At 36.5% G+C, this 26,533-nt stretch overlaps 1 protein-coding gene across 1 annotated transcript in view; it reads right to left on the minus strand.

Moving 5' to 3' along the window:
* The window catches only part of LOC133657644 (collagen alpha-1(XVII) chain-like), an 89,004-nt gene that overhangs the window by 21,041 nt on the left and 41,430 nt on the right, over window positions 1-26,533 (minus strand). Inside the window, exons 11-23 of the mRNA XM_062059213.1 lie at window positions 20,820-20,975; window positions 18,209-18,898; window positions 16,403-16,486; window positions 16,181-16,261; window positions 10,452-10,595; window positions 9,700-9,792; window positions 8,177-8,221; window positions 7,968-8,111; window positions 2,566-3,408; window positions 2,383-2,433; window positions 837-863; window positions 558-620; window positions 402-497 (exon numbers count right to left, since the gene is read on the minus strand). Coding sequence (XP_061915197.1) covers window positions 402-497; window positions 558-620; window positions 837-863; window positions 2,383-2,433; window positions 2,566-3,408; window positions 7,968-8,111; window positions 8,177-8,221; window positions 9,700-9,792; window positions 10,452-10,595; window positions 16,181-16,261; window positions 16,403-16,486; window positions 18,209-18,898; window positions 20,820-20,975 — 2,517 coding nt within the window. The remainder of the gene's footprint in view (window positions 1-401; window positions 498-557; window positions 621-836; window positions 864-2,382; window positions 2,434-2,565; window positions 3,409-7,967; window positions 8,112-8,176; window positions 8,222-9,699; window positions 9,793-10,451; window positions 10,596-16,180; window positions 16,262-16,402; window positions 16,487-18,208; window positions 18,899-20,819; window positions 20,976-26,533) is intronic.

The raw sequence follows: 26,533 nt of genomic DNA on the forward strand, positions 1-26,533 counted from the left end.
TGTTTATTACTTATTATTTATTATGTTTTATATTCATTTATTTTTTCAATTTCTCTTTTTTTCCCCGTTATATTATGTTTATTTATTATTTATTATGTTTTATATTCATTTATTTTTTCAATTTCTCTTTTTTTCCCGTTATATTATGTTTATTATTTATTATTTATTATGTTTTATATTCATTTATTTTTTCAATTTCTCTTTTTTCCCCCGTTATATTATGTTTATTATTTATTATGTTTTATATTCATTTATTTTTTCAATTTCTCTTTTTTTCCCCGTTATATTATGTGTATTATTTATTATTTATTATGTTTTATATTCATTTATTTTTTCAATTCCGTCAAAGCGCCGTTGGTGTGAACCTAGCATAAAGATATTTGAGCAGGTGGGAAATGTACCTTTTTCCCCTTTGGATGCAAACCCTGGTTCACCTCTGGGCCCAGGTGGACCTTCACGCCCCCTCGTACCTGAGGGACCCTCCGTGCCGTGGTCACCTGATCACACACAGGTCGATGTTTCACACTTGTAGTTACAAGCACATTGTTGGTCCTTACCGTGGCTTCCTTTCTGGCCCTTGGGACCCTGAGGGCCCTCGTGACCCATAGTGCCAGGAACACCTAGGATCAAAGGTGACCTTGAAGTTACAACCAACAGATCATACATGTGCTACATGTACTAACACTAGGTGGCGCCAAAAACCTGAGCTATAATTCAACGCTGCCTTCAAGTGTGTACAAGTCAGAACTAGATTTTTAGAAGTGTGGATTTTTCCCAGTTTTCTTGACTGCAACGCGATCCCTGCTTGTGTGAAGTGGTTGAGGAATGACACTTACCTGGAATTCCAGGATGACCAGAATCACCTGTCAGGAGTAAAACACAAACATTAGCTTGGATGAATTTCATCTTCCCCATAAAAAGTACCATTGAAAGAAAATCAGTACAATAATATTATAAACAATATTTTTAGCATTTTAAATTGTTATTTAAGAGTAAAAATGTATTATATATATATATATATATATATATATATATATATATATATATATATATATATATATATATATATATATATATATATATATATATATATATATATATATATATATATATATATATATATATATATATATATATATATATATATATATATATATATATATATATATATATATTCAATCGAAAACTAATTATACTACATTTAATATAATTATATTTATATTGTAATTAAAAAAATATTTTTACAGGTGAATTATATATTAGGATATTTTAACATATATATATATATATATATATATATATATATATATATATATATATATATATATATATATATATATATATATATACACACATATATGTATGTATGTATATGTGTGTGTGTATATATATATGTATGTATATATTTATTATATTTAAAAATATATCAAATTTATTAAAATATCCTAATATATAATTCACATGTAAAAAAAATAAAAAAAATATTATAATATAAATATAATTATATTAAATGTAATATAATAAATATATATATATATATATATATATATATATATATATATATATATATATATATATATATATATATATATATATATATTTATATATATATATATATATATATACATACATATATATGTATGTATGTATGTATGTATGTATGCACTGTATATACAGTGTGTATATATATTATACTTTAAAATACATCAAATATATTAAAATATCCTAATATATAATTCATATGTAAAAAAAATAAAAAAAATATTATAATATAAATATAATTATATTAAATGTAATATAATATATATATATATATATGTATATATATACTATATATATACATACATATATATGTATGTATGTATGTACTGTATATACAGTGTATATATATATTATATTTTAAAATACATCGAATTTATTAAAATATCCTAATATATAATTCACATGTAAAAAATATTTTAAAAATATTATAATATAAATATAATAATATTAAATGTAATATAATTTATATACATACATATATATATATATATATATATATATATATATATATATATATATATATATATATATATATATATATATATATATATATATATATATATATATATATATATATATATATTAACTGTAATATAATAAGTTTTGGAATGAATATAATAAAATGTTTAGCAAAACCTTATTTGGCTGTCATATTACTCCTGAAACACAAACAAAAAGCAGAATAACACAGCTTTTGTTTTGGAATTTGGACTTTTGTTTGACATTTGAGATACACATGTATTGCCTTTAGGTCATATTTACAGTTTGTTCTTTCAGTTCTATGGATCTATGCCACAGTTGTCTTGAGTAGAATGAGCAATAAAAAGAAAGGAGGCTCACCTTTAGGTCCAGGCAGGCCTGTGTCTCCTTGCAGAGAGGAAGTGAGAAACCCTGCACAAGACATTTGGATATGACATACAGTATGAGATACAGTATGAGATACAGTATGAGATACAGTAGGAGATACAGTATGATGTACAGTAGGAGATACAGTATGTGTGGGACAACATGCAGAAATATTACCTCGGAATGCCTGCGACTGCATTTCAGCTCTGACCATACGCTGGATGCCCATTTGAAGAGCAGCAGCATCGATGTAACCACCAGTACCGCTGGCCCAGAAGCCGTGATGGAAAGTAGAACCACTGGACCCACCGCTAACGTTGGTGCCGCTAAAGCTGGTACCGGAGGAGGTTCCCCCTGCGCTGCCACCGGCACCCAAGCTGGTGCCACTGCTGCCTGCGCCGCCACTCGAGCCGGTTCCGCTGGCACCGGCACCGCCTATAACCTCGGTTTCCCTGGTGTGGGTACTGCCGCTTATGATGATGGTGCGATCAGAGCTGGAGCCGCTTGTCAGGACGCTTGTGCTGCCACTGGAGCCGCCACTGGAGCCGGTACCTCCGGCGACGCCGCCAGCTGCACCTCCAGCTCCGGCGCTGACACCATAGCCTTGTCCACCAGCAGAGCCACCAGCTGCAGAACCACCAGCACCAGCACCAGCCCCAGCAGTGCCGCCAGCACCAGCACCAGCACCAGCAACAGCAGCGCCAGCACCAGCACCAGCAGAACCACCAGCACCAGCAGCGCCACCAGCGCCACCAGCACCACCAGCACCAGCAGAACCGCCGGCACCAGCAGCGCCACCAGCGCTACCAACACCAGCAGCAGAACCACCACCAGCAGCAACACCGCCAGCCGAGCCTCCACCGCCGCCGCCTCCGAACAGGAAGATGTCAGTTCGCTGACCGCCACCGTCCACGTAGGTGCCGCCACCGCCGGCCACCAGGTGACTGGTGCGAGCGGAGATAACGGCCGACTCGGTTTCCAGGGTAGCCACTCGATTCTTTAGCTTCCTCACGTCCTCCGCTAAGAAACAACAACATACCATTGATTGATTTTTGATTGATTGATTGATTGATTGATTGAAACTTGTATTATTAGATTGCACAGTACAGTACATATTCCGTACAATTGACCACTAAATGCCAACACCCCAATAAGTTGTTCAACTTGTTTAAGTCCACGTAAATCAATTCATGGTACCAAGTTTTGTACAATATTTTAAAAAACACCTCTTGAAAATGGCCCGACACAAGAGCAAATAGTTAGCGGCAGATCAAATAACACGGTCAGAAAGTGTTTTTAGTTGTATCTTATTCTGAGGCAGTTTTAAAGATGTTAGGTTTCCCGTGCTCTTATTTTGGCGATCTAGTCTGGGACGTCACTTCCTGTTTGTCGCGATGGTGTAAACCGCGTCGTGTGTGCTCCTGACTAAAATGTAAGTACACGGCGAATATAACACTTTTATTAACGCTAAAATGCCTACAATGTGTTAAATGTAGCCATAACTAAGTGTTTGTTTGCAACAATGTTTCTTCACGACGATATAATTCGCCAGCTCAACTTTCGCCCTTTTATTAAGACATACTTCCTGTTACACGGTAGTTACCCCGTCCTACCACTAGAGGGCGACATAGATGTTTAAACAGTGTTTATTCTCCATTCATTTCTAACGGACTGTTTTTATAAGTCCATGTACATTTAGTTGTATATTCGTTTTATAACACATTGTAGAGTATATCATATTAAATATAACATTATACATTTTTGTTGCTGTTTTTAATAAATTGTCCATAAATGACCATGCGGGCAAAGAAAGCTTCCTACTTTCTCAAGCACTCCAATTGTTTATTTTAGTTTGCAAACAACATAGTTAAATATTTTCAGAATTTGTACAAATTTGATTCCGGCTCGCGTCCCGTCCTCTTTGCTGTTTCGGTAAATAATTCTGAATTTATTATCCTAATGTACTGTACAGTATTAAAGACTATTTTAATTGAGCTGGTACAAACTACTTACAATACTTACAGGTCAATACTAAAAAAAAAGAACATCTAAGTATCAATAACAACATCAATAATAGTGAGTACAAAATATTTGTGTCACCATCACAGCCATACATGAGATGTATTTTAGTGTATTTTGTCTATTTTTTAATACATTTAAGAAATAAACTACCACGTTGATATTACTATACTATTTTTTAAAAAATTTTGCACACTGTATATATTAGCTAAAAAGTTGTTGTCACATTTTGCCCATATTTATTTGTGTGTAGTTTATTATTTTATGTATTGTATTTTATTCTGGCCCAAATGTATCTGATCGTGACTTAATGCTTTTTGTTTGGAACTTTATCTTTATTATAACACTTATATAAGACTTTTAAAGTCATTTTGATAGTAGGCTAATATAGACACTTACATCATGTGTTGCCTTCATTATAACACTTATATAAGACTTTTAAAGTCATTTTGATAGTAGGCTAATATAGACACTTACATCATGTGTTGCCTTCATTATAACACTTATATAAGACTTTTAAAGTCATTTTGATAGTAGGCTATTATAGCTAATATAGACACTTACATCATGTGTTGCCTTCATTATAACACTTGTATAAGACTTTTAAAGTCATTTTGATAGTAGGCTAATATAGCTAATATAGACACTTACATCATGTGTTGCCTTCATTATAACACGTATATAAGACTTTTAAAGTCATTTTGATAGTAGGCTATTATAGCTAATATAGACACTTACATCATGTGTTGCCTTCATTATAACACTTGTATAAGACTTTTAAAGTCATTTTGATAGTAGGCTAATATAGCTAATATAGACACTTACATCATGTGTTGCCTTCATTATAACACTTGTATAAGACTTTTAAAGTCATTTTGATAGTAGGCTAATATAGCTAATATAGACACTTACATCATGTGTTGCTTTCATTATATAAGATTTTTAAAGTCATTTTGATAGTAGGCTATTATAGCTAATATAGACACTTACATCATGTGTTGCCTTCATTATAACACTTATATAAGACTTTTAAAGTCATTTTGATAGTAGGCTAATATAGACACTTACATCATGTGTTGCCTTCATTATAACACTTATATAAGACTTTTAAAGTCATTTTGATAGTAGGCTATTATAGCTAATATAGACACTTACATCATGTGTTGCCTTCATTATAACACTTATATAAGACTTTTAAAGTCACTTTGATAGTAGGCTAATATAGCTAATATAGACACTTACATCATGTGTTGCCTTCATTATAACACTTATATAAGACTTTTAAAGTCACTTTGATAGTAGGCTAATATAGCTAATATAGACACTTACATCATGTGTTGCCTTCATTAAAACACGTATATAAGACTTTTAAAGTCATTTTGATAGTAGGCTAATATAGCTAATATAGACACTTACATCATGTGTTGTCTTCATTAAAACACCTATATAAGACTTTTAAAGTCATTTTGATAGTAGGCTAATATAGCTAATATAGACACTTACATCATGTGTTGCCTTCATTATAACACTTCTATAAGACTTTTAAAGTCATTTTGATAGTAGGCTAATATAGACACTTACATCATGTGTTGCCTTCATTATAACACTTATATAAGGCTTGTAAAGTCATTTTGATAGTAGGCTAATATAGCTAATATAGACACTTACATCATGTGTTGTCTTCATTATAACACTTATATAAGACTTTTAAAGTCATTTTGATAGTAGGCTAATATAGACACTTACATCATGTGTTGCCTTCATTATAACACTTATATAAGGCTTGTAAAGTCATTTTGATAGTAGGCTAATATAGCTAATATAGACACATCATGTGTTGTCTTCATTATAACACTTATACAAGACTTTTAAAGTCATTTTGATAGTAGGCTAATATAGCTAATATAGACACTTACATCATGTGTTGTCTTCATTATAACACTTATATAAGACTTTTAAAGTCATTTTGATAGTAGGCTAATATAGCTAATATAGACACTTACATCATGTGTTGCCTTCATTATAACACGTATATAAGACTTTTAAAGTCATTTTGATAGTAGGCTATTATAGCTAATATAGACACTTACATCATGTGTTGCCTTCATTATAACACTTGTATAAGACTTTTAAAGTCATTTTGATAGTAGGCTAATATAGCTAATATAGACACTTACGTCATGTGTTGCTTTCATTATAACACTTATATAAGACTTTTAAAGTCATTTTGATAGTAGGCTAATATAGCTAATATAGACACTTACATCATGTGTTGCTTTCATTATATAAGATTTTTAAAGTCATTTTGATAGTAGGCTAATATAGCTAATATAGACACTTACATCATGTGTTGCCTTCATTAAAACACGTATATAAGACTTTTAAAGTCATTTTGATAGTAGGCTAATATAGACACTTACATCATGTGTTGCCTTCATTATAACACTTATATAAGACTTTTAAAGTCATTTTGATAGTAGGCTATTATAGCTAATATAGACACTTACATCATGTGTTGCCTTCATTATAACACTTATATAAGACTTTTAAAGTCACTTTGATAGTAGGCTAATATAGCTAATATAGACACTTACATCATGTGTTGTCTTCATTAAAACACGTATATAAGACTTTTAAAGTCATTTTGATAGTAGGCTAATATAGCTAATATAGACACTTACATCATGTGTTGCCTTCATTATAACACTTCTATAAGACTTTTAAAGTCATTTTGATAGTAGGCTAATATAGACACTTAACATCATGTGTTGCCTTCATTATAACACTTATATAAGGCTTGTAAAGTCATTTTGATAGTAGGCTAATATAGCTAATATAGACACTTACATCATGTGTTGTCTTCATTATAACACTTATATAAGACTTTTAAAGTCATTTTGATAGTAGGCTAATATAGACACTTACATCATGTGTTGTCTTCATTATAACACTTATATAAGGCTTGTAAAGTCATTTTGATAGTAGGCTAATATAGCTAATATAGACACTTACATCATGTGTTGTCTTCATTATAACACTTATATAAGACTTTTAAAGTCATTTTGATAGTAGGCTAATATAGACACTTACATCATGTGTTGTCTTCATTATAACACGTATATAAGACTTTTAAAGTCATTTTGATAGTAGGCTAATATAGACACTTACATCATGTGTTGTCTTCATTATAACACTTATATAAGGCATTAAATTGTTTGCGGCTGCAGACAGATTTGTTTTTTTTTTTGCATTTTTGGTCCAATATGGCTCTTTCAACATTTTGGGTTGCCGACTCCTTGCCCACAGAAATAAATAGGCGTCCTCACAAATAACGAACATTAAATGAATTAGTGAAAAATGTCATTTTGTGTCCTTGCCTCAATCGTTTTACATTTTTTAAATCAAATATTGGTGACCATCTGCGTGTCACTCTAGTCACATCTCATATTCACCGTAAAAAAGGCAGTTTGCCAGGTTTTTGTGCGTGGGCCTGCTTACTACATGAGGCCCCTGGACTGAACGGTACAAGCGCAGTGTGGGAGTATGTCAAAGTGGCTCACCCAGTGCAATGAGGCCGAAAAGGAGTCCGAGCAGCAGCAAGAAGAGGAGCAGGAAGGCCAGCAGCCACTTCCACCAGGAGCAACAAGCGTCGGAGCAGCAGCACCAACCTCCGCCCCCGAAGACTCCGCCCTTTTTGCGAATCTCTAATGAGCAAGTGGTTGAAAAGTGTCATTAAAATGCGATAATACAGAATATGTACAGTACATACTTGCATGTGTGGCTTGGTCCTTCATTAAAACTCCTGACGATCCATCTGGGGAGAAGCATGCGGGTCAGACTGGAAGCCATGGAGCAGGGTTTTTCAACCACTGTGCCGCGGCATGAGATTATCTAATTTCACCTATTTAGGTTAAAAATATATTTTTTGCAAAGCAGTAATTATAGTCTGCAAATGATGTGTTGTTGTTGAGTGTCGGTGCTGTCTAGAGCTCGGCAGAGTAACCCTGTAATACTCTTCCATATCAGTAGGTGGCAGCAGGTAGCTAATTGCTTTGTAGATGTGGGAAACAGCGGGAGGCAGGGTGCAGGTAAAAAGGTGTCTGATGCTTAAACCAAAAATAAACAAAAGGTGAGTGCCCCTAAGAAAAGGCATTGAAGCTTAGGGAAGGCTATGCAGGACCAAACTAAAACTGAACTGGCTACAAAGTAAACAAAAACAGAATGCTGGACGACAGCAAAGACTTACTGCGGAGCAAAGAGGGCGTCCACAAAGTACACCCGAACATGACATGACCATCAACAATGTCCCCACAAAGAAAGATAAAAACAACTGAAATATTCTTGATTGCTAAAACAAAGTAGATGCGGGAAATATCACTCAAAGGAAACTGCTAAAGGAAAATACCGAAAAGAGAGAAAAAGCCACCAAAATAGGAGCGCAAGACAAGAAGTAAAACATTACACATAGGAAAACAGCAAAAAAGTCCAAATAAGTCAGGGTGTGATGTGACAGGTGGTGACAGTACACCTACTTTGAGACAAGAGCTATAGTGATGCATGCTTGGTTATGCTTTAAAGTCATATCCAACAATTGCGACAACGACTTTTTACTGTCAACTGAGTTTCGTTTTTTTAATGATTTCCGCTGGTGGTGTGCCTCCTCCGCATTTTTTCAACGCTCAAAAAAGGTTTAAAAACACTGCTTTGGTGGGACGTAAACGTGTAATTGCAGGGAGAAGGTATGGCTACAAAGTAAACAAAAACAGAATGCTGGACGACAGCAAAGACTTACTGTGGAGCAAAGACGGCGTCCACAAAGTACGTCGGAACATGACATGACCATCAACAATGTCCCCACAAAGACGGATAAAAACAACTGAACTATTCTGGATTACTAAAACAAAGTAGATGCGGGAAATATCGCTCAAAGGAAGACATGAAACTGCTAAAGGAAAATACCGAAAAAAAGAGAAAAAGCCACCAAAATAGGAGCGCAAGACAAGAAGTAAAACACTACACACAGGAAAACAGCAAAAAAGTCCAAATAAGTCAGGGTGTGATGTGACAGGTGGTGACAGTACACCTACTTTGAGACAAGAACTATAGTGATGCATGCTTGGTTATGCTTTAAAGTCATATCCAACAATTGCGACAACGACTTTTTACCGTCAACTGAGTTTTGTTTTTTAATGATTTCTGCTGGTGGTGTGCCTCAACGCAAAAAATGTGCCTCGGCTCTAAAAAGGTTGAGAAGCAGTGGCATGGAGGTATGCAGATGTGGTGGTGACTCACAGTAAGTGTTTCCTCCAGCGGCCTTCAGCTGAGACGCCTCACTGAAGCTGCTGATGATCTTCTCCTTCTGCAGGGAGTCACCTGACAGAGAACCTGCAACATGACACACCTTCTTCAGCCGCCACGGGGAAATGGGATGGAACCTAACTGAACACAGCCGTCGCAGCCGAGCTTATTTAGTTTGTCTCTCTTCACTACCTGTGTTTGAACGAGGGTTGTCTCCATACCAATACTTTGGTACCGGTACCAAAATGTATTTCGATACTTTTCTAAATAAAGGGCACCACAAAAAAATTCATTATTGTCTTTTTTTGAACAAACAATCAGTGTACATGAAACATATGTTTATTATTGTCATTTAGTCCTTAAATAAAATAGACAACTTGTCTTTTAGTAGTAAGTAAATAAAATAAATGGGTTATACTAGTATAGTGCTTTTCTACCTTCAAGGTACTCAAAGCGCTTAGTAAACAAACAAAGACTCCTAATTAGTCTGCTGACATATGCAGTAACATATTGTGTCATTTATACACCTATTATTTTGTACACATTATGAGGGACAAACTGTAAAAAAAAATATTATTAATCTATTTATTCATTTACTGTTAATATCGGCTTATTTTCTATTTTAACATGTTCTATCTACACTTCTGTTCAAATGTAATAATCACTTATTCTTCTCTTCTTTGATACTTGATATTGTTTACATCTGCACCCACACTTCTGTTGTTGTGATGAATAATTGAACTCACCTCCACCTGCAGTCCTGGTGAACTGCTTGCCACTGTCCTTGGCCAGAACCAGCGTCTCCGTCTCCCTCCTTCCAGACAGGTTCTCCTTGTCAGCGTTGACAAAGGTGTAGTCTCTGTACGCGTCCTCGTTCTGGGATCTAGTGGCTGCAGAGAGCGTGGAACACAAGATCAGGAATTAGAAGACCGTAGAACACAAGAGTAGGTAGAACAGAAGATCAGGAAGTAGAAGACCGTAGAACACAAGATCAGGAAATAGAAGACTGTGGAACACAAGATCAGGAAGTAGAAGAGCGTAGAATACAAGATCAGGAAGTAGAAGTGTGTAGAACACAAGATCAGGAAGTAGAAGTGTGTAGAACACAAGATCAGGAAGTAGAAGAGTGTAGAACACAAGATCAGGAAGTAGAAGTGTGTAGAACACAAGATCAGGAAGTAGAAGAGTGTAGAACACAAGATCAGGAAGTAGAAGTGTGTAGAACACAAGATCAGGAAGTAGAAGAGCGTGGAACACAAGATCAGGAAGTAGAAGAGCGTAGAACACAAGATCAGGAAGTAGAAGACCGTATAACACAAGATCAGGAAGTAGAAGTGTGTAGAACACAAGATCAGGAAGTAGAAGAGTGTAGAACACAAGATCAGGAAGTAGAAGTGTGTAGAACACAAGATCAGGAAGTAGAAGAGTGTAGAACACAAGATCAGGAAGTAGAAGAGTGTAGAACACAAGATCAGGAAGTAGAAGACCATATAACACAAGATCAGGAAGTAGAAGTGTGTAGAACACAAGATCAGGAAGTAGAAGAGTGTAGAACACAAGATCAGGAAGTAGAAGTGTGTAGAACACAAGATCAGGAAGTAGAAGAGTGTAGAACACAAGATCAGGAAGTAGAAGAGCGTGGAACACAATATCAGGAAGTAGAAGAGCGTAGAACACAAGATCAGGAAGTAGAAGACCGTATAACACAAGATCATGAAGTAGAAGTGTGTAGAACACAAGATCAGGAAGTAGAAGAGTGTAGAACACAAGATCAGGAAGTAGAAGTGTGTAGAACACAAGATCAGGAAGTAGAAGAGTGTAGAACACAAGATCAGGAAGTAGAAGTGTGTAGAACACAAGATCAGGAAGTAGAAGAGTGTAGAACACAAGATCAGGAAGTAGAAGAGTGTAGAACACAAGATCAGGAAGTAGAAGAGTGTAGAACACAAGATCAGGAAGTAGAAGAGCGTAGAATACAAGCTCAGGAAGTAGAAGAGTGTAGAACACAAGATCAGGAAGTAGAAGAGTGTAGAACACAAGATCAGGAAGTAGAAGTGTGTAGAACACAAGATCAGGAAGTAGAAGAGTGTAGAACACAAGATCAGGAAGTAGAAGAGTGTAGAACACAAGATCAGGAAGTAGAAGACCATATAACACAAGATCAGGAAGTAGAAGTGTGTAGAACACAAGATCAGGAAGTAGAAGAGTGTAGAACACAAGATCAGGAAGTAGAAGTGTGTAGAACACAAGATCAGGAAGTAGAAGAGTGTAGAACACAAGATCAGGAAGTAGAAGAGCGTGGAACACAATATCAGGAAGTAGAAGAGCGTAGAACACAAGATCAGGAAGTAGAAGACCGTATAACACAAGATCATGAAGTAGAAGTGTGTAGAACACAAGATCAGGAAGTAGAAGAGTGTAGAACACAAGATCAGGAAGTAGAAGTGTGTAGAACACAAGATCAGGAAGTAGAAGAGTGTAGAACACAAGATCAGGAAGTAGAAGTGTGTAGAACACAAGATCAGGAAGTAGAAGAGTGTAGAACACAAGATCAGGAAGTAGAAGAGTGTAGAACACAAGATCAGGAAGTAGAAGAGTGTAGAACACAAGATCAGGAAGTAGAAGAGCGTAGAATACAAGCTCAGGAAGTAGAAGAGTGTAGAACACAAGATCAGGAAGTAGAAGAGTGTAGAACACAAGATCAGGAAGTAGAAGAGTGTAGAACACAAGATCAGGAAGTAGAAGAGTGTAGAACACAAGATCAGGAAGTAGAAGAGCGTAGAACACAAGATCAGGAAGTAGAAGAGTGTAGAACACAAGATCAGGAAGTAGAAGTGTGTAGAACACAAGATCAGGAAGTAGAAGAGTGTAGAACACAAGATCAGGAAGTAGAAGAGTGTAGAACACAAGATCAGGAAGTAGAAGAGTGTAACAGTCTACAGCCAACGAGCTGAATTAGTTTTTCAATAGATTTAGCAATGCACCCCTTACTGCCCCCCCCCCCCCCCCCCCCACTACTCCTGTTCTCACACCTCCCCTGAACATCGATACACAGACTCCTTCTCTGTTACCTGCCACCGCTGTTTCTTATCCCCCCACTTCCACCCCCACTGAGAAAGCCAGTGTGTCTGACACCTGGACATGTAAGACGGCAGCTGGAGAGGGTCAATCCAGCCAAGTCAGCAGGCCCTGACCGAGTCAACCCCTGGGTCCTGAAGACTTGCGCTGCTCAGCTAACTGGGATCCTGCACTCCATCTTCAACCTGAGTCTGAAGCTAGAACGGATACCAGTGCTATGGTAAACATCCTGCATAGTGCCGGTGCCCAAGAAGCCCATCCCATCGGGCTCGAACGACTTCAGACCTGTTACCCTGACGTCCCAGGTCATGAAGGTCCTTGAGAGACTTGTGCTGGATCAGCTGAGACCCCTGGTGGCTCCTTCCCTGGATCCTCTACAGTTTGCATATGAGCCCCATGTAGGAGTGGACGATGCTGTTATCTACCTGCTGCATCATGCTCACTCTCACCTGGATGGTGGGAGGGGCACTGTGAGGATCATGTTTTTTGATTTCTCCAGTGCCTTTAACACCATTCAGCCAATTCAGATGAGTGACAAGTTGCTCGGGATGGGTGTCAGTTCATCCATTGTCTCCTGGATCACTGATTACTTGTCTGACAGATCCCAGTTTGTGCGACTGGGGAGCTCCCTGTCGGATACTGTGGTCAGTGGTGTAGGTGCTCCACAGGGGACCGTCCTGTCTCCTTTCCTGTTCACCCTGTACACCTCAGACTTCCATTATAGTTCCAGGTCCTGCCACCTGCAGAAATACTCTGACGACTCTGCTGTGGTCGGGTGTATCAGAGAGGGACAGGAATTGGAGTACAGGACACTGATCGCTGACTTTGTGGAGTGGTCTCAGGCGAACCATCTGGTCCTTAATGTGGACAAGACCAAGGAGCTGGTCATCGACTTCAGGAAGAGAGTGACCCCGGTGGAGCCCATAAAGATCCAGGGCCGGGAGGTGGCAGTAGTGGGGCAGTACAAGTACCTGGGAGTCCATTTGAACAGCAGACTGGACTGGAAGGACAACTGCAAAGCTGTTTTCAAGAAGGGCATGAGCAGACTCTTTTTCCTGAGGAAGCTTAGGTCATTCAATGTGTGTTGGAGATATTTTATCAGTCTGTTGTGGCCAGTTCACTGTACTTCGCAGTGGTTTGTTGGGGGAGCAGCACCAGCAAAATGGACTCAAACCGGATTGATAAACTGGTCCGGAAAGCCGGCCAAACTATTGGCAAGCAATTGGAGGCGTTTGTGTCAGTGAGGGACAGGAGGTCACTGGACAAACTGCTGGCCATCATGGACTACCCTGCCCATCCACTCCACCTGACAATTAAGGGACAGCGGAGTTCATACGCCAACAGGCTCCTTCAACTTCCTTCCCGCACTGTGCGATTCAAGAACTCCTTCATTCCACACTCCATCCAGCTGTATAATCACTCGCCATACAGCAATAGATGACATCTGCCTATTACCTGACACCTGACATGTTAGCTACTTCTCTTTGTTTATAATGTCTATTTTCTGCTGGATCTACTCTCTATTTTATGCTGCTGCTGTCACATATACTGTAATATTGTACATGCTCATTGGTATATATTGTATATACTGTATGTTATAGACATAATATAATATATCTGTATATATAATATACTGTACACATATTATGTATATATTTGTATATATGTTATATTTTATATCGCTAAATTTAGTGTATTTATACCTTCATTGTCCTTTCCATCCTTACACTTTCCATCATTGTAACTGAGCTACTGTGTGGAACAATTTCCCTTGTGGATCATTAAAGTTTGTCTAAGTCTAAGTCTAAAAGGACCCCATGTGCCTGAAGTCACAGATGAAAGTGACACATTGTGACACTAGAGGGGGCTAGAGCTTACATTGTGACACTAGAGGGGGCTAGAGCTTACATTGTGACACTAGAGGGAGCTAGAGCTTACATTGTGACACTAGAGGGGCTAGAGCTTACATTGTGACACTAGAGGGGCTAGAGCTTACATTGTGACACTAGAGGGGCCAGAGCTTACATTGTGACACTAGAGGGAGCTAGAGCTTACATTGTGACACTAGAGGGAGCTAGAGCTTACATTGTGACACTAGAGGGGGCTAGAGCTTACATTGTGACACTAGAGGGGGCTAGAGCTTACATTGTGACACTAGAGGGGGCTAGAGCTTACATTGTGACACTAGAGGGAGCTACAACTTACATTGTGACACTAGAGGGAGCTAGAGCTTACATTGTGACACTAGAGGGAACTAGAGCTTACATTGTGACACTAGAGGGAGCTAGAGCTTACATTGTGACACTAGAGGGGCTAGAGCTTACATTGTGACACTAGAGGGGGCTAGAGCTTACATTGTGACACTAGAGGGAGCTAGAGCTTACATTGTGACACTAGAGGGGGCTAGAGCTTACATTGTGACACTAGAGGGGGCTAGAGCTTACATTGTGACACTAGAGGGGGCTAGAGCTTACATTGTGACACTAGAGGGAGCTACAACTTACATTGTGACACTAGAGGGAGCTAGAACTTACATTGTGACACTAGCGGGGGCTAGAACTTACATTGTGAGACTAGCGGGAGCTAGAGCTTACATTGTGACACTAGAGGGGCTAGAGCTTACATTGTGACACTAGAGGGGGCTAGAGCTTACATTGTGACACTAGAGGGGGCTAGAGCTTACATTGTGACACTAGAGGGAGCTACAACTTACATTGTGACACTAGAGGGAGCTAGAACTTACATTGTGACACTAGCGGGGGCTAGAACTTACATTGTGAGACTAGAGGGAGCTAGAGCTTACATTGTGACACTAGAGGGGCTAGAGCTTACATTGTGACACTAGAGGGGGCTAGAGCTTACATTCTGACACTAGAGGGGCTAGAGCTTACATTGTGACACTAGAGGGGCTAGAGCTTACATTGTGACACTAGAGGGGGCTAGAGCTTACATTGTGACACTAGAGGGAGCTAGAGCTTACATTGTGACACTAAAGGGGCTAGAGCTTACATTGTGACACTAGAGGGGGCTAGAGCTTACATTGTGACACTAGAGGGAGCTAGAGCTTACATTGTGACACTAGAGGGGGCTAGAGCTTACATTGTGACACTAGAGGGAGCTAGAGTTACATTGTGACACTAGAGGGAGCTAGAGCTTACATTGTGACACTAGAGGGGGCTAGAGCTTACATTGTGACACTAGAGGGAGCTAGAGTTACATTGTGACACTAGAGGGAGCTAGAACTTACATTGTGACACTAGAGGGAGCTAGAACTTACATTGTGACACTAGAGGGGGCTAGAGCTTACATTGTGACACTAGAGGGAGCTACAACTTACATTGTGACACTAGAGGGAGCTAGAACTTACATTGTGACACTAGAGGGGGCTAGAGCTTACTTGAAGAGACTGCAGTCCCGACGACGCCACCACCAACACCAACACCACCACCGCTGGACATGTTTTTCTGCACTCCATAAGCTGTGTAAAAACAGGAAAAGGTGGACTCTTAGGCAACAATAGGTCATATATCAGGACATAATGATGAGGTCATGGATACTGTACGCAACAATAGATCATATATCAGGACATAATGATGAGGTCATGGACACTGTACTCTACCTGCTGCCGTGCTGGCGTTGACTGCGCCTGCGGTGAGCACAGCGCCGCCAGAAGTGGGCGCCAAATTGTTCTGAAAGCCATAAACTGCGGGAGACAAAGACATCTGTTGATTTTTTTCAAATATATGTTTTTATAATTTATTGACTCATTCATATTATTCTAAACTTTATTAATACGTCAGTAAATAAAAGTTGTATATATATATACATATATATATATATATATATATATATATATATATATATATATATATATATATATATATATATATATATATATATATATATATATATACATATATACATACATATACAAATATACATGTATACATACATAAAATTATACATATATACAATTGTATACGTTAGGTCAGGCAAAAACACAGAGGTTATATCATCCCTACAAGCCTGTTTCGCAGGTTTCCCTGTTCGAGCAGGGAAACAGGCTTGAAGGGATGATATAGCTTCTGTGTTTTTTCCTGACCTAACGTATATTCCGCTCTACCCCAGTATTGAGCACTGTATAACGGATAAACCACAGAAACCTCGACTATATATACAATTATACATATATACATACATACATACAAATACATGTATACATTAGGGCTGCAACTAACGATTAATTTGATAATAGATTAATCTGTCGATTATTACTTCGATTAATCGATTAATAATCGGATAAAAGAGACAAACTACATTTCTATCCTTTCCAGTATTTTATTGGGAAAAAAACAGCATATTGGCACAATACTTATTTTGATTATTGTTTCTCAGCTGTTTGTAAATGTTGCAGTTTATAAATAAAGGTTTATTAAAATTTAAAAAAGCCTATGCGCATGCGCATAGCTTAGATCCAACGAATCGATGACCAAATTAATCGGCAACTATTTTTATAATCGATTTTAATCGATTTAATCGATTTTAATCGATTTAATCGATTTTAATCGATTTAATCGATTAGTTGTTGCAGCCCTAGTATACATACATACATATACATATATACATGTCATGTATACATACATACATACATATACATACATACAATTCTACATATACTGTACATACATACAATTATACATATATAAATACATACCTGTATACATATATACATGTCATGTATACATACATACATACAATTATACATATACATGCATACAATTATACATACATATATACATACATACATATACACATGTATACATACATTAATACATGTATACATATATATATATATATATATATATATACATGTATACATACACGTATATATATATACATGTATACCTACATGTATACATGTATACATACATGTATACATGTCATGTATACATACATATCAATCAATCAATCAAAGTTAATTTATATAGCCCTAAATCTATGTTTGTATATATATATATATATATACATATATATATACATATATATATATATATATATATATATATATATATATATATATATATATATATATATATATATATATATATATATATATATATATATATATATATATATATATATATATATATATATATATATATATATATATATATGTATGTGTGTGTGGTAGTTTGAGGTATAAAGTGATAAAATGGTAAAAATGCTCAGTATTTGTGTAGTACTTTACTATACCTGCACGATACCCAAAGTGCTTTAATTTATACGTCACATTCACCCAAGCAGTGTGATATAAAAACATCAATCATTTTAAAATATGATTGAAAAATGGTATAAATAATACAAACTGAAAGTGACAAAAGCCTACAGTGTAATAATAAGGATGAAGACTGTGTGGTTACCTCACCTGACAGTGAAGGTGAGGTGAGGCCAGAAGGTGACATTCCTGCCGACATGTTGTTGGCGTTGGCCTGGTGGGACGTGTAACTGCTGCCGCCCGCCGCCACCGCCGCAGAGGCGGGCAGCGTGGAGGTGGGCCAGGGGAAGGACGGGACATCCAGCGTGGTGGAACCGTACTGGGCCGACCTCACCGCCGAGTCGTGGATCCCTGACTTCTGACTAATACTGTACTGACTGGACCTCACGCCGGTATCATACTGGCCAGACCTCAGGCTACCATCATAATGGCTGGACCTCACACCAGTATCGTACTGGCCTGATCTCAAACTGCCATCATACTGGGCTGATCTATGACCAGTATCGTACTGGCCCGACCTCAGGCTACCGTCGTACTGGGCGGATCTCACGCCGAGAGTCATGGATTTGACACCGGCGTCCTGCCTGACACGATCTTCATACTGTCCTGACCACAGACCGGTATCGTACGACATCGATCTCACGCCGCCGTCGTACTGTCCCGCCTTGCCAGCCGTGCCGTACGCCATTGATCTGACCCCAGTATCATACTGGGCCGACTTGATGCTGCCTTCGTACGCGCTGCTTTTCCCCATCGTGTCAAAGTGGTCGGTCTCGAACATGTCGGCCCTGCCCACCGTCTGGAAGACGTTTGGTCGGACCCCTGAAGGGAAGGTTAAAACTGGGAGACAGAGAGAAGACGCAGTTAATATATTGACCACCAGAGGGCGAGCAAGGGAGGAGTGTACAGTGTGCAGCAGCATACTGGGAAAGTTATTCTGGGTATAAACCTGGTGTGTCATGTTTGATACTTGGATCTGTGAAATGTTGTGATACATTCCCTGGAAGCATTTGTCTTTATTTATTTTATTTTTAATCGATTATGGTTTTTTAAATGAATGAAAATATGTGAATGCAAATTAAAACAAAATAATAATTAAAAAAACATTAAAAATTATAATATACATTGTGTAATATTTATCTATGATTATTATGTTATACATCAATAATATATAATAAAATAATATATTATAAACAATTAATTAAATTATTATTTAATACAATTATTTTTCATATTCAATATATTTATTTAATTGCCTATATAATATATTTTTTACATACTTAAGACCATTATGTAATTATTTATTTTGTATATTTTTAAATAAACGATTTTTTTTAATCATAAAAAAATTATAATATACATTGTATAATATTTATCTATGATTATTATGTTATGTATCAATAATATATAATAAAATAATATACTATAAAAATTCATTAAATGTGAAAATATATATATATATTTTTATTCTTTAATACAATTATTTTTCATATTCAACATATTTATTTAATTGCTTATTTAATATATTTTTACATACTTAAGGCCATTATGTATTTATTTATTTTGTATATTTTTAAATACACGATTTTTTTTAAATCATAAAAAAAATTATAATATACATTGTATAATATTTATCTATGATTATTATTTTATATATCAATAATATATAATACAATAAAATATTATAAACAGTTAATTAAATGTGAAAATATATTTATTTTTTTATTATTTAATACAATTATTTTTCATATTCAACATATTTATTTAATTGCTTATTCAATATATTTTTACATACTTAAGGCCATTATGTATTCATTTATTTTGTATATTTTTGAATAAACGATTTTTTTTTAAATAATAAAAAATATATAATATACATTGTAGAATATTTATCTATGATTATTATGTTATATATATATATCAATAATATACAATAAAATAATATATTATAAACAATTAATTAAATGTGAAAATATATTAATTTTTTTCTTTAATATAATTATTTTTCATATCCAATATATTTATTGAATTGCCTATGTAATATATTTTTTACATACTTGGGATTTTTCTGATGACAGTTTGAAGGAACGGCGTCTTTGTACTTTGCAATGAGTTCTTTCTTGAATTCAATAGCACTTCTCACCTTCTTTATCAAAGTGCTAGCACTCATAACATTTTTTTTTTGACTCCACGGTGGAGTCTTTAGCAGTCCTACTCAATAAAATAAGCACCGCACACTAACTCTTTGGATTCTTTGTTTAGGCACAGTTGGTTGTGCGCATTGTTTAGCCATACAATAACAGAGAAAAATTTAAGTGTATATGTGTGTATATACTGTATATATATATATATATATATATATATATATATATATATATATATATATATATATATATATATATATATATATATATATATATAAAAAAACATTTTTGTAGTACGAGGAATTCTCGGTGTTTAAGTGTCTGCATTTAAATACTTGTTATGTTTTTTACTCCCCAACTGTTTAGATATTTATGTTAGGGAGCATGAATCCTCAGCGGACTCTTTTATTTAACTAAAGAGAAGTCTTGGCATGTGTGGAACATCTGTCTCTCGCTCTCAATGGATTGGCTGTCAGGAGAGCACACATGGAGTGAGTGTGACTAACATGCAGTAATAGTAAACCCAGAGTGGGACGCAGACAAAGTGTCTGTGCATGTGTGTGTGGGTCTGTGTGTGTGTGTGTGTGTGTGTGTGTGTGTGAGGGGGGGTTAAATACCCGACTGAGAGGCCTTAGAGGTCACGGAGATGGTCTGGGTTTCCACGCTGGCCTTCTTGGGGCCAGCCATTAAGGCGGAGGTGCTGGAGGCGCGCGGGGGGCTGGAGCTGCTGGAGCGGACCTTCAATAGCTTCTTAACGTCGTCTAGCTCCGCCCCTGCAAGCGCGTACATTTGTACCGTTAGTAATAGGAGCGCACCTCATCTGCATTATAACAACACTGAGGAAACGAGAGAGCCAACAACTACAATAATACTGTCTTAATAATTAGGGCTGCAAAGGGGTGGAAAGTTTCCGGTAAATTTCCGGAAACTTACCACTGGAAGTCAAGCTCGGGAAGTTTGGAATTTTCGACAATTTTTTTGATTATTCAAAGTTGGTTACCGTCCATCTTATTCTGTAGAATAAGATGAGAAGCTTGTAAAACTGGGAATTATCTGTGCATGTGATTGAGGAATGCACAGTGCAGGGTTGAAATTCAACTGAATTTGCATGAAATCAGGTTGTTTTAGCTAATAATCATGCTGCAAGATCTAGCATGTTGCATTCAATGTTTATTCCCATTCATTTCTCATTAATTCCTGTTAATTCCCATGGAAAGTTTCCAACTCTGTACCGAGGATGTCGTTGTGGCTTGTACAGCCCTTTGAGACACTTGTGATTTAGGGCTATATAAATAAACATTGATTGATTGATTGAACTTTGAATATTCCCGGAATTTTGCAACCCTACTAATAATAGGAGCGCACCTCATCTGCATTATAACAACACTGAGGAAACAAGAGAGCCAACAACTACAATACTACTGTCCTAATAATTACGGTTGCAAAGGGGTGGAAAGTTTCCGGTAAATTTATGGAAACTTTCCGGAAATTTACCACGGGAAGTCAAGCTCGGGAAGTTTGAAAATTTTGAAAATGTTTTTGATTATTCAAAGTTGGACACCGTCTCAACTTATTCTGTAGAATAAGATGAGAAGCTTGTAAAACTGGGAATTATCTGTGCATGTGATGGAGGAATGCACAGTGCAGGGTTGAAATTCAACTGAATTTGCATTAAATCAGGTTGTTTTAGCTAATAATCATGCTGCAAGATCTAGCATGTCGCATTCAATGTTTATGCCCATTAATTTTCCATTAATTCCCGTTAATTCCCATGGAAAGTTTCCAACTTTGAATATTCCCGGAATTTTGCAACCCTGCTAATAATAGGAGCGCACCTCATCTGCATTACAACAACACTGAGGAAACAAGAGAGCCAACAACTACAATACTACTGTCCTAATAATTAGTGTTGCAAAGGGGTGGAAAGTTTCCGGGAAATTTCCGGAAACTTACCACTGGAAGTCAAGCTCGGGAAGTTTGGAATTTTTGACAACTGTTTTGATTATTCAAAGTTGGACAACCGTCCATCTTATTCTGTAGAATAAGGTGAGAAGTTTGTAAAACTGGGAATTATCTGTGCATGTGATTGAGGAATGCACAGTGCAGGGTTGAAATTCTACTGAATTTGCATGAAATCAGGTTGTTTTAGCTAATAATCATGCTGCAAGATCTAGCATGTTGCATTCAATGTTTATTCCCATTCATTTCTCATTAATTCCTGTTAATTCCCATGGAAAGTTTCCAACTTTGAATATTCCCGGAATTTTGCAACCCTGCTAATAATAGGAGCGCACCTCATCTGCATTATAACCACACTGAGGAAACAAGAGAGCCAACAACTACAATACTACTGTCCTAATAATTAGGGTTGCAAAGGGCTGGAAAGTTTCCGGTAAATTTATGGAAACTTTCCGGAAATTTACCACGGGAAGACAAGCGCGGGAAGTTTGGAAATTTTGACAATTTTTTTGATGAATCAAAGTTGGTTACCGTCCATCTTATTCTGTAGAATAAGACGAGAAGCTTGTAAAACTGGGAATTATCTGTGCATGTGATTGAGGAATGCACAGTGCAGGGTTGAAATTCTACTGAATTTGCATTAAATCGGGGTTTCTTAGCTAATAATCATGCTGCAAGATCTAGCATGTTGCATTCAATGTTTATTCCCATTCATTTCTCATTAATTCTTGCTAATTCCCATATATTCCCGTTAATTCCCATGGAAAGTTTCCAACTTTGAATATTCCCGGACTTTTGCAACCCTACTAATAATAGGAACGCACCTCATCTGCATTATAACAACACTGAGGAAACAAGAGAGCCAACAACTACAATAGTACTGTCCTAATAATTAGAGTTGCGAAGGGGTGGAAAGTTTCCGGTAAATTTTCAGAAAACTTTCCAGAAATTTACCACGGGAAATTAAGCTCGGTAAATTTGGCCATTTTTTGATTATTCAAAGTTGGACACCGTCCATCTTATTCTGTAGAATAAGATGAGAAGCTTGTAAAACTGGGAATTATCTGCGCATGTGATTGAGGAATGCACAGTGCAGGGTTGAAATTCTACTGAATTTGCATGAAATCAGGTTGTTTTAGCTAATAATCATGCTGCAAGATCTAGCATGTTGCATTCAATGTTTATTCCCATTCATTTCTCATTAATTCCTGTTAATTCCCATGGAAAGTTTCCAACTCTGTACCGAGGATGTCGTTGTGGCTTGTACAGCCCTTTGAGACACTTGTGATTTAGGGCTATATAAATAAACATTGATTGATTGATTGAACTTTGAATATTCCCGGAATTTTGCAACCCTACTAATAATAGGAGCGCACCTCATCTGCATTATAACAACACTGAGGAAACAAGAGAGCCAACAACTACAATACTACTGTCCTAATAATTAGGGATGCAAAGGGGTGGAAAGTTTCCGGTAAATTTATGGAAACTTTCCGGAAATTTACCACGGGAAGTCAAGCTCGGGAAGTTTGAAAATTTAGAAAAAAATGTTGATTATTCAAAGTTGGACACCGTCTCATCTTATTCTGTAGAATAAGATGAGAAGCTTGTAAAACTGGGAATTATCTGTGCATGTGATGGAGGAATGCACAGTGCAGGGTTGAAATTCAACTGAATTTGCATTAAATCAGGTTGTTTTAGCTAATAATCATGCTGCAAGATCTAGCATGTCGCATTCAATGTTTATGCCCATTAATTTTCCATTAATTCCCGTTAATTCCCATGGAAAGTTTCCAACTTTGAATATTCCCGGAATTTTGCAACCCTGCTAATAATAGGAGCGCACCTCATCTGCATTACAACAACACTGAGGAAACAAGAGAGCCAACAACTACAATACTACTGTCCTAATAATTAGTGTTGCAAAGGGGTGGAAAGTTTCCGGGAAATTTCCAGAAACTTACCACTGGAAGTCAAGCTCGGGAAGTTTGGAATTTTTGACAACTGTTTTGATTATTCAAAGTTGGACAACCGTCCATCTTATTCTGTAGAATAAGGTGAGAAGTTTGTAAAACTGGGAATTATCTGTGCATGTGATTGAGGAATGCACAGTGCAGGGTTGAAATTCTACTGAATTTGCATGAAATCAGGTTGTTTTAGCTAATAATCATGCTGCAAGATCTAGCATGTTGCATTCAATGTTTATTCCCATTCATTTCTCATTAATTCCTGTTAATTCCCATGGAAAGTTTCCAACTTTGAATATTCCCGGAATTTTGCAACCCTGCTAATAATAGGAGCGCACCTCATCTGCATTATAACCACACTGAGGAAACAAGAGAGCCAAGAACTACAATACTACTGTCCTAATAATTAGGGTTGCAAAGGGGTGGAAAGTTTCCGGTAAATTTATGGAAAATTTCCGGAAATTTACCACGGGAAGACAAGCTCGGGAAGTTTGGAAATTTTGACAATTTTTTTGATTATTCAAAGTTGGTTACCGTCCATCTTATTCTGTAGAATAAGACGAGAAGCTTGTAAAACTGGGAATTATCTGTGCATGTGATTGAGGAATGCACAGTGAAGGGTTGAAATTCTACTGAATTTGCATTAAATCGGGTTGTCTTAGCTAATAATCATGCTGCAAGATCTAGCATGTTGCATTCAATGTTTATTCCCATTCATTTCTCATTAATTCTTGTTAATTCCCATATATTCCCGTTAATTCCCATGGAAAGTTTCCAACTTTGAATATTCCCGGACTTTTGCAACCCTACTAATAATAGGAACGCACCTCATCTGCATTATAACAACACTGAGGAAACAAGAGAGCCGAAAACTACAATAGTACTGTCCTAATAATTAGAGTTGCGAAGGGGTGGAAAGTTTCCGGTAAATTTTCAGAAAACTTTCCAGAAATTTACCACGGGAAATTAAGCTCGGTAAATTTGGCCATTTTTTGATTATTCAAAGTTGGACACCGTCCATCTTATTCTGTAGAATAAGATGACAAGCTTGTAAAACTGGGAATTATCTGCGCATGTGATTGAGGAATGCACAGTGCAGGGTTGAAATTCAGCTGAATTTGCATGAAATCAGGTTGTTTTAGCTAATAATCATGCTGCAAGATCTAGCATGTTGCATTCAATGTTTATTCCCATTAATTTCTCATTAATTCCCGTTAATTCCCAGATATTCCCGTTAATTCCCATGGAAAGTTTCCAACTTTGAATATTCCCGGAATTTTGCAACCCTACTAATAATAGGAGCGCACCTCATCTGCATTACAACAACACTGAGGAAACAAGAGAGCCAACAACTACAATACTACTGTCCTAATAATTAGAGTTGTGAAGGGGTGGAAAGTTTCCGGTAAATTTTCAGAAAACTTTCCAGAAATTTACCACGGGAAATTAAGCTCGGTAAATTTGGCCATTTTTTGATTATTCAAAGTTGGACACCGTCCATCTTATTCTGCAGAATAAGATGAGAAGCTTGTAAAACTGGGAATTATCTGTGCATGTGATTGAGGAATGCACAGTGCAGGGTTGAAATTCTACTGAATTTGCATTAAATCAGGTTGTTTTAGCTAATAATCATGCTGCAAGATCTAGCATGTAGCATTCAATGTTTATTCCCATTAATTTTTCATTAATTCCCGTTAATTCCCATTGAAAGTTTCCAACTTTGAATATTTCTGGAATTTTGCAACCCTACTAATAATACATGTATTATTTATTTCATGAATAAGGTGGGAATTAAGGTGCCTTAGCCTAACAAATCCCCAAAACATGAAAGTATTATTTTTTTTTAAATTATTAAAATACAATTAAATTAAAATTAAATGTATCTAATAACATGTCCCAAAACATAATTTTGTGCAAAATAAAAGAAAAAAAATTATAAAATTGTAAAGAAATATACAAATAATATAGAAAATAAACTATAAGTAAAATTATGGATAAAATTACAAAATATGTTCACAAATTATAATGAATTGTAACTCACAAATATTGTATTAGGAAGACCTACTAGCACTATATTTGAATCAACCAACGGTTATCAATCAAAGTTGACTTGTATGGCCCTTAATCACAAATGTCTCAAAGGGCTGCACAAGCCACTCCTATAATTTATTCCCACGTCACAACACAAAAAGGAGTAGGAAGCAGCGAGTACAAACCCCAAAAGCAGTGAAGTTGTCACGTTGTGTAAATGGTAAATAAAAAGAGAATACAATGATTTGCAAATCCTTTTCTTTTTGTTCCTGAGCCCATGTGGTGATATCCTTTACACACTGATGTCACTTTTTTGATGCAGTACCGCCTGAGGGATCCAAGGTGTGTAATATCATGGCTTACGTGCAGTGATT

The sequence above is a fragment of the Entelurus aequoreus genome, linkage group LG09 (genome assembly GCF_033978785.1).
Source record: "Entelurus aequoreus isolate RoL-2023_Sb linkage group LG09, RoL_Eaeq_v1.1, whole genome shotgun sequence".
In the NCBI taxonomy this organism is placed as follows: Eukaryota; Metazoa; Chordata; class Actinopteri; order Syngnathiformes; family Syngnathidae; genus Entelurus; species Entelurus aequoreus.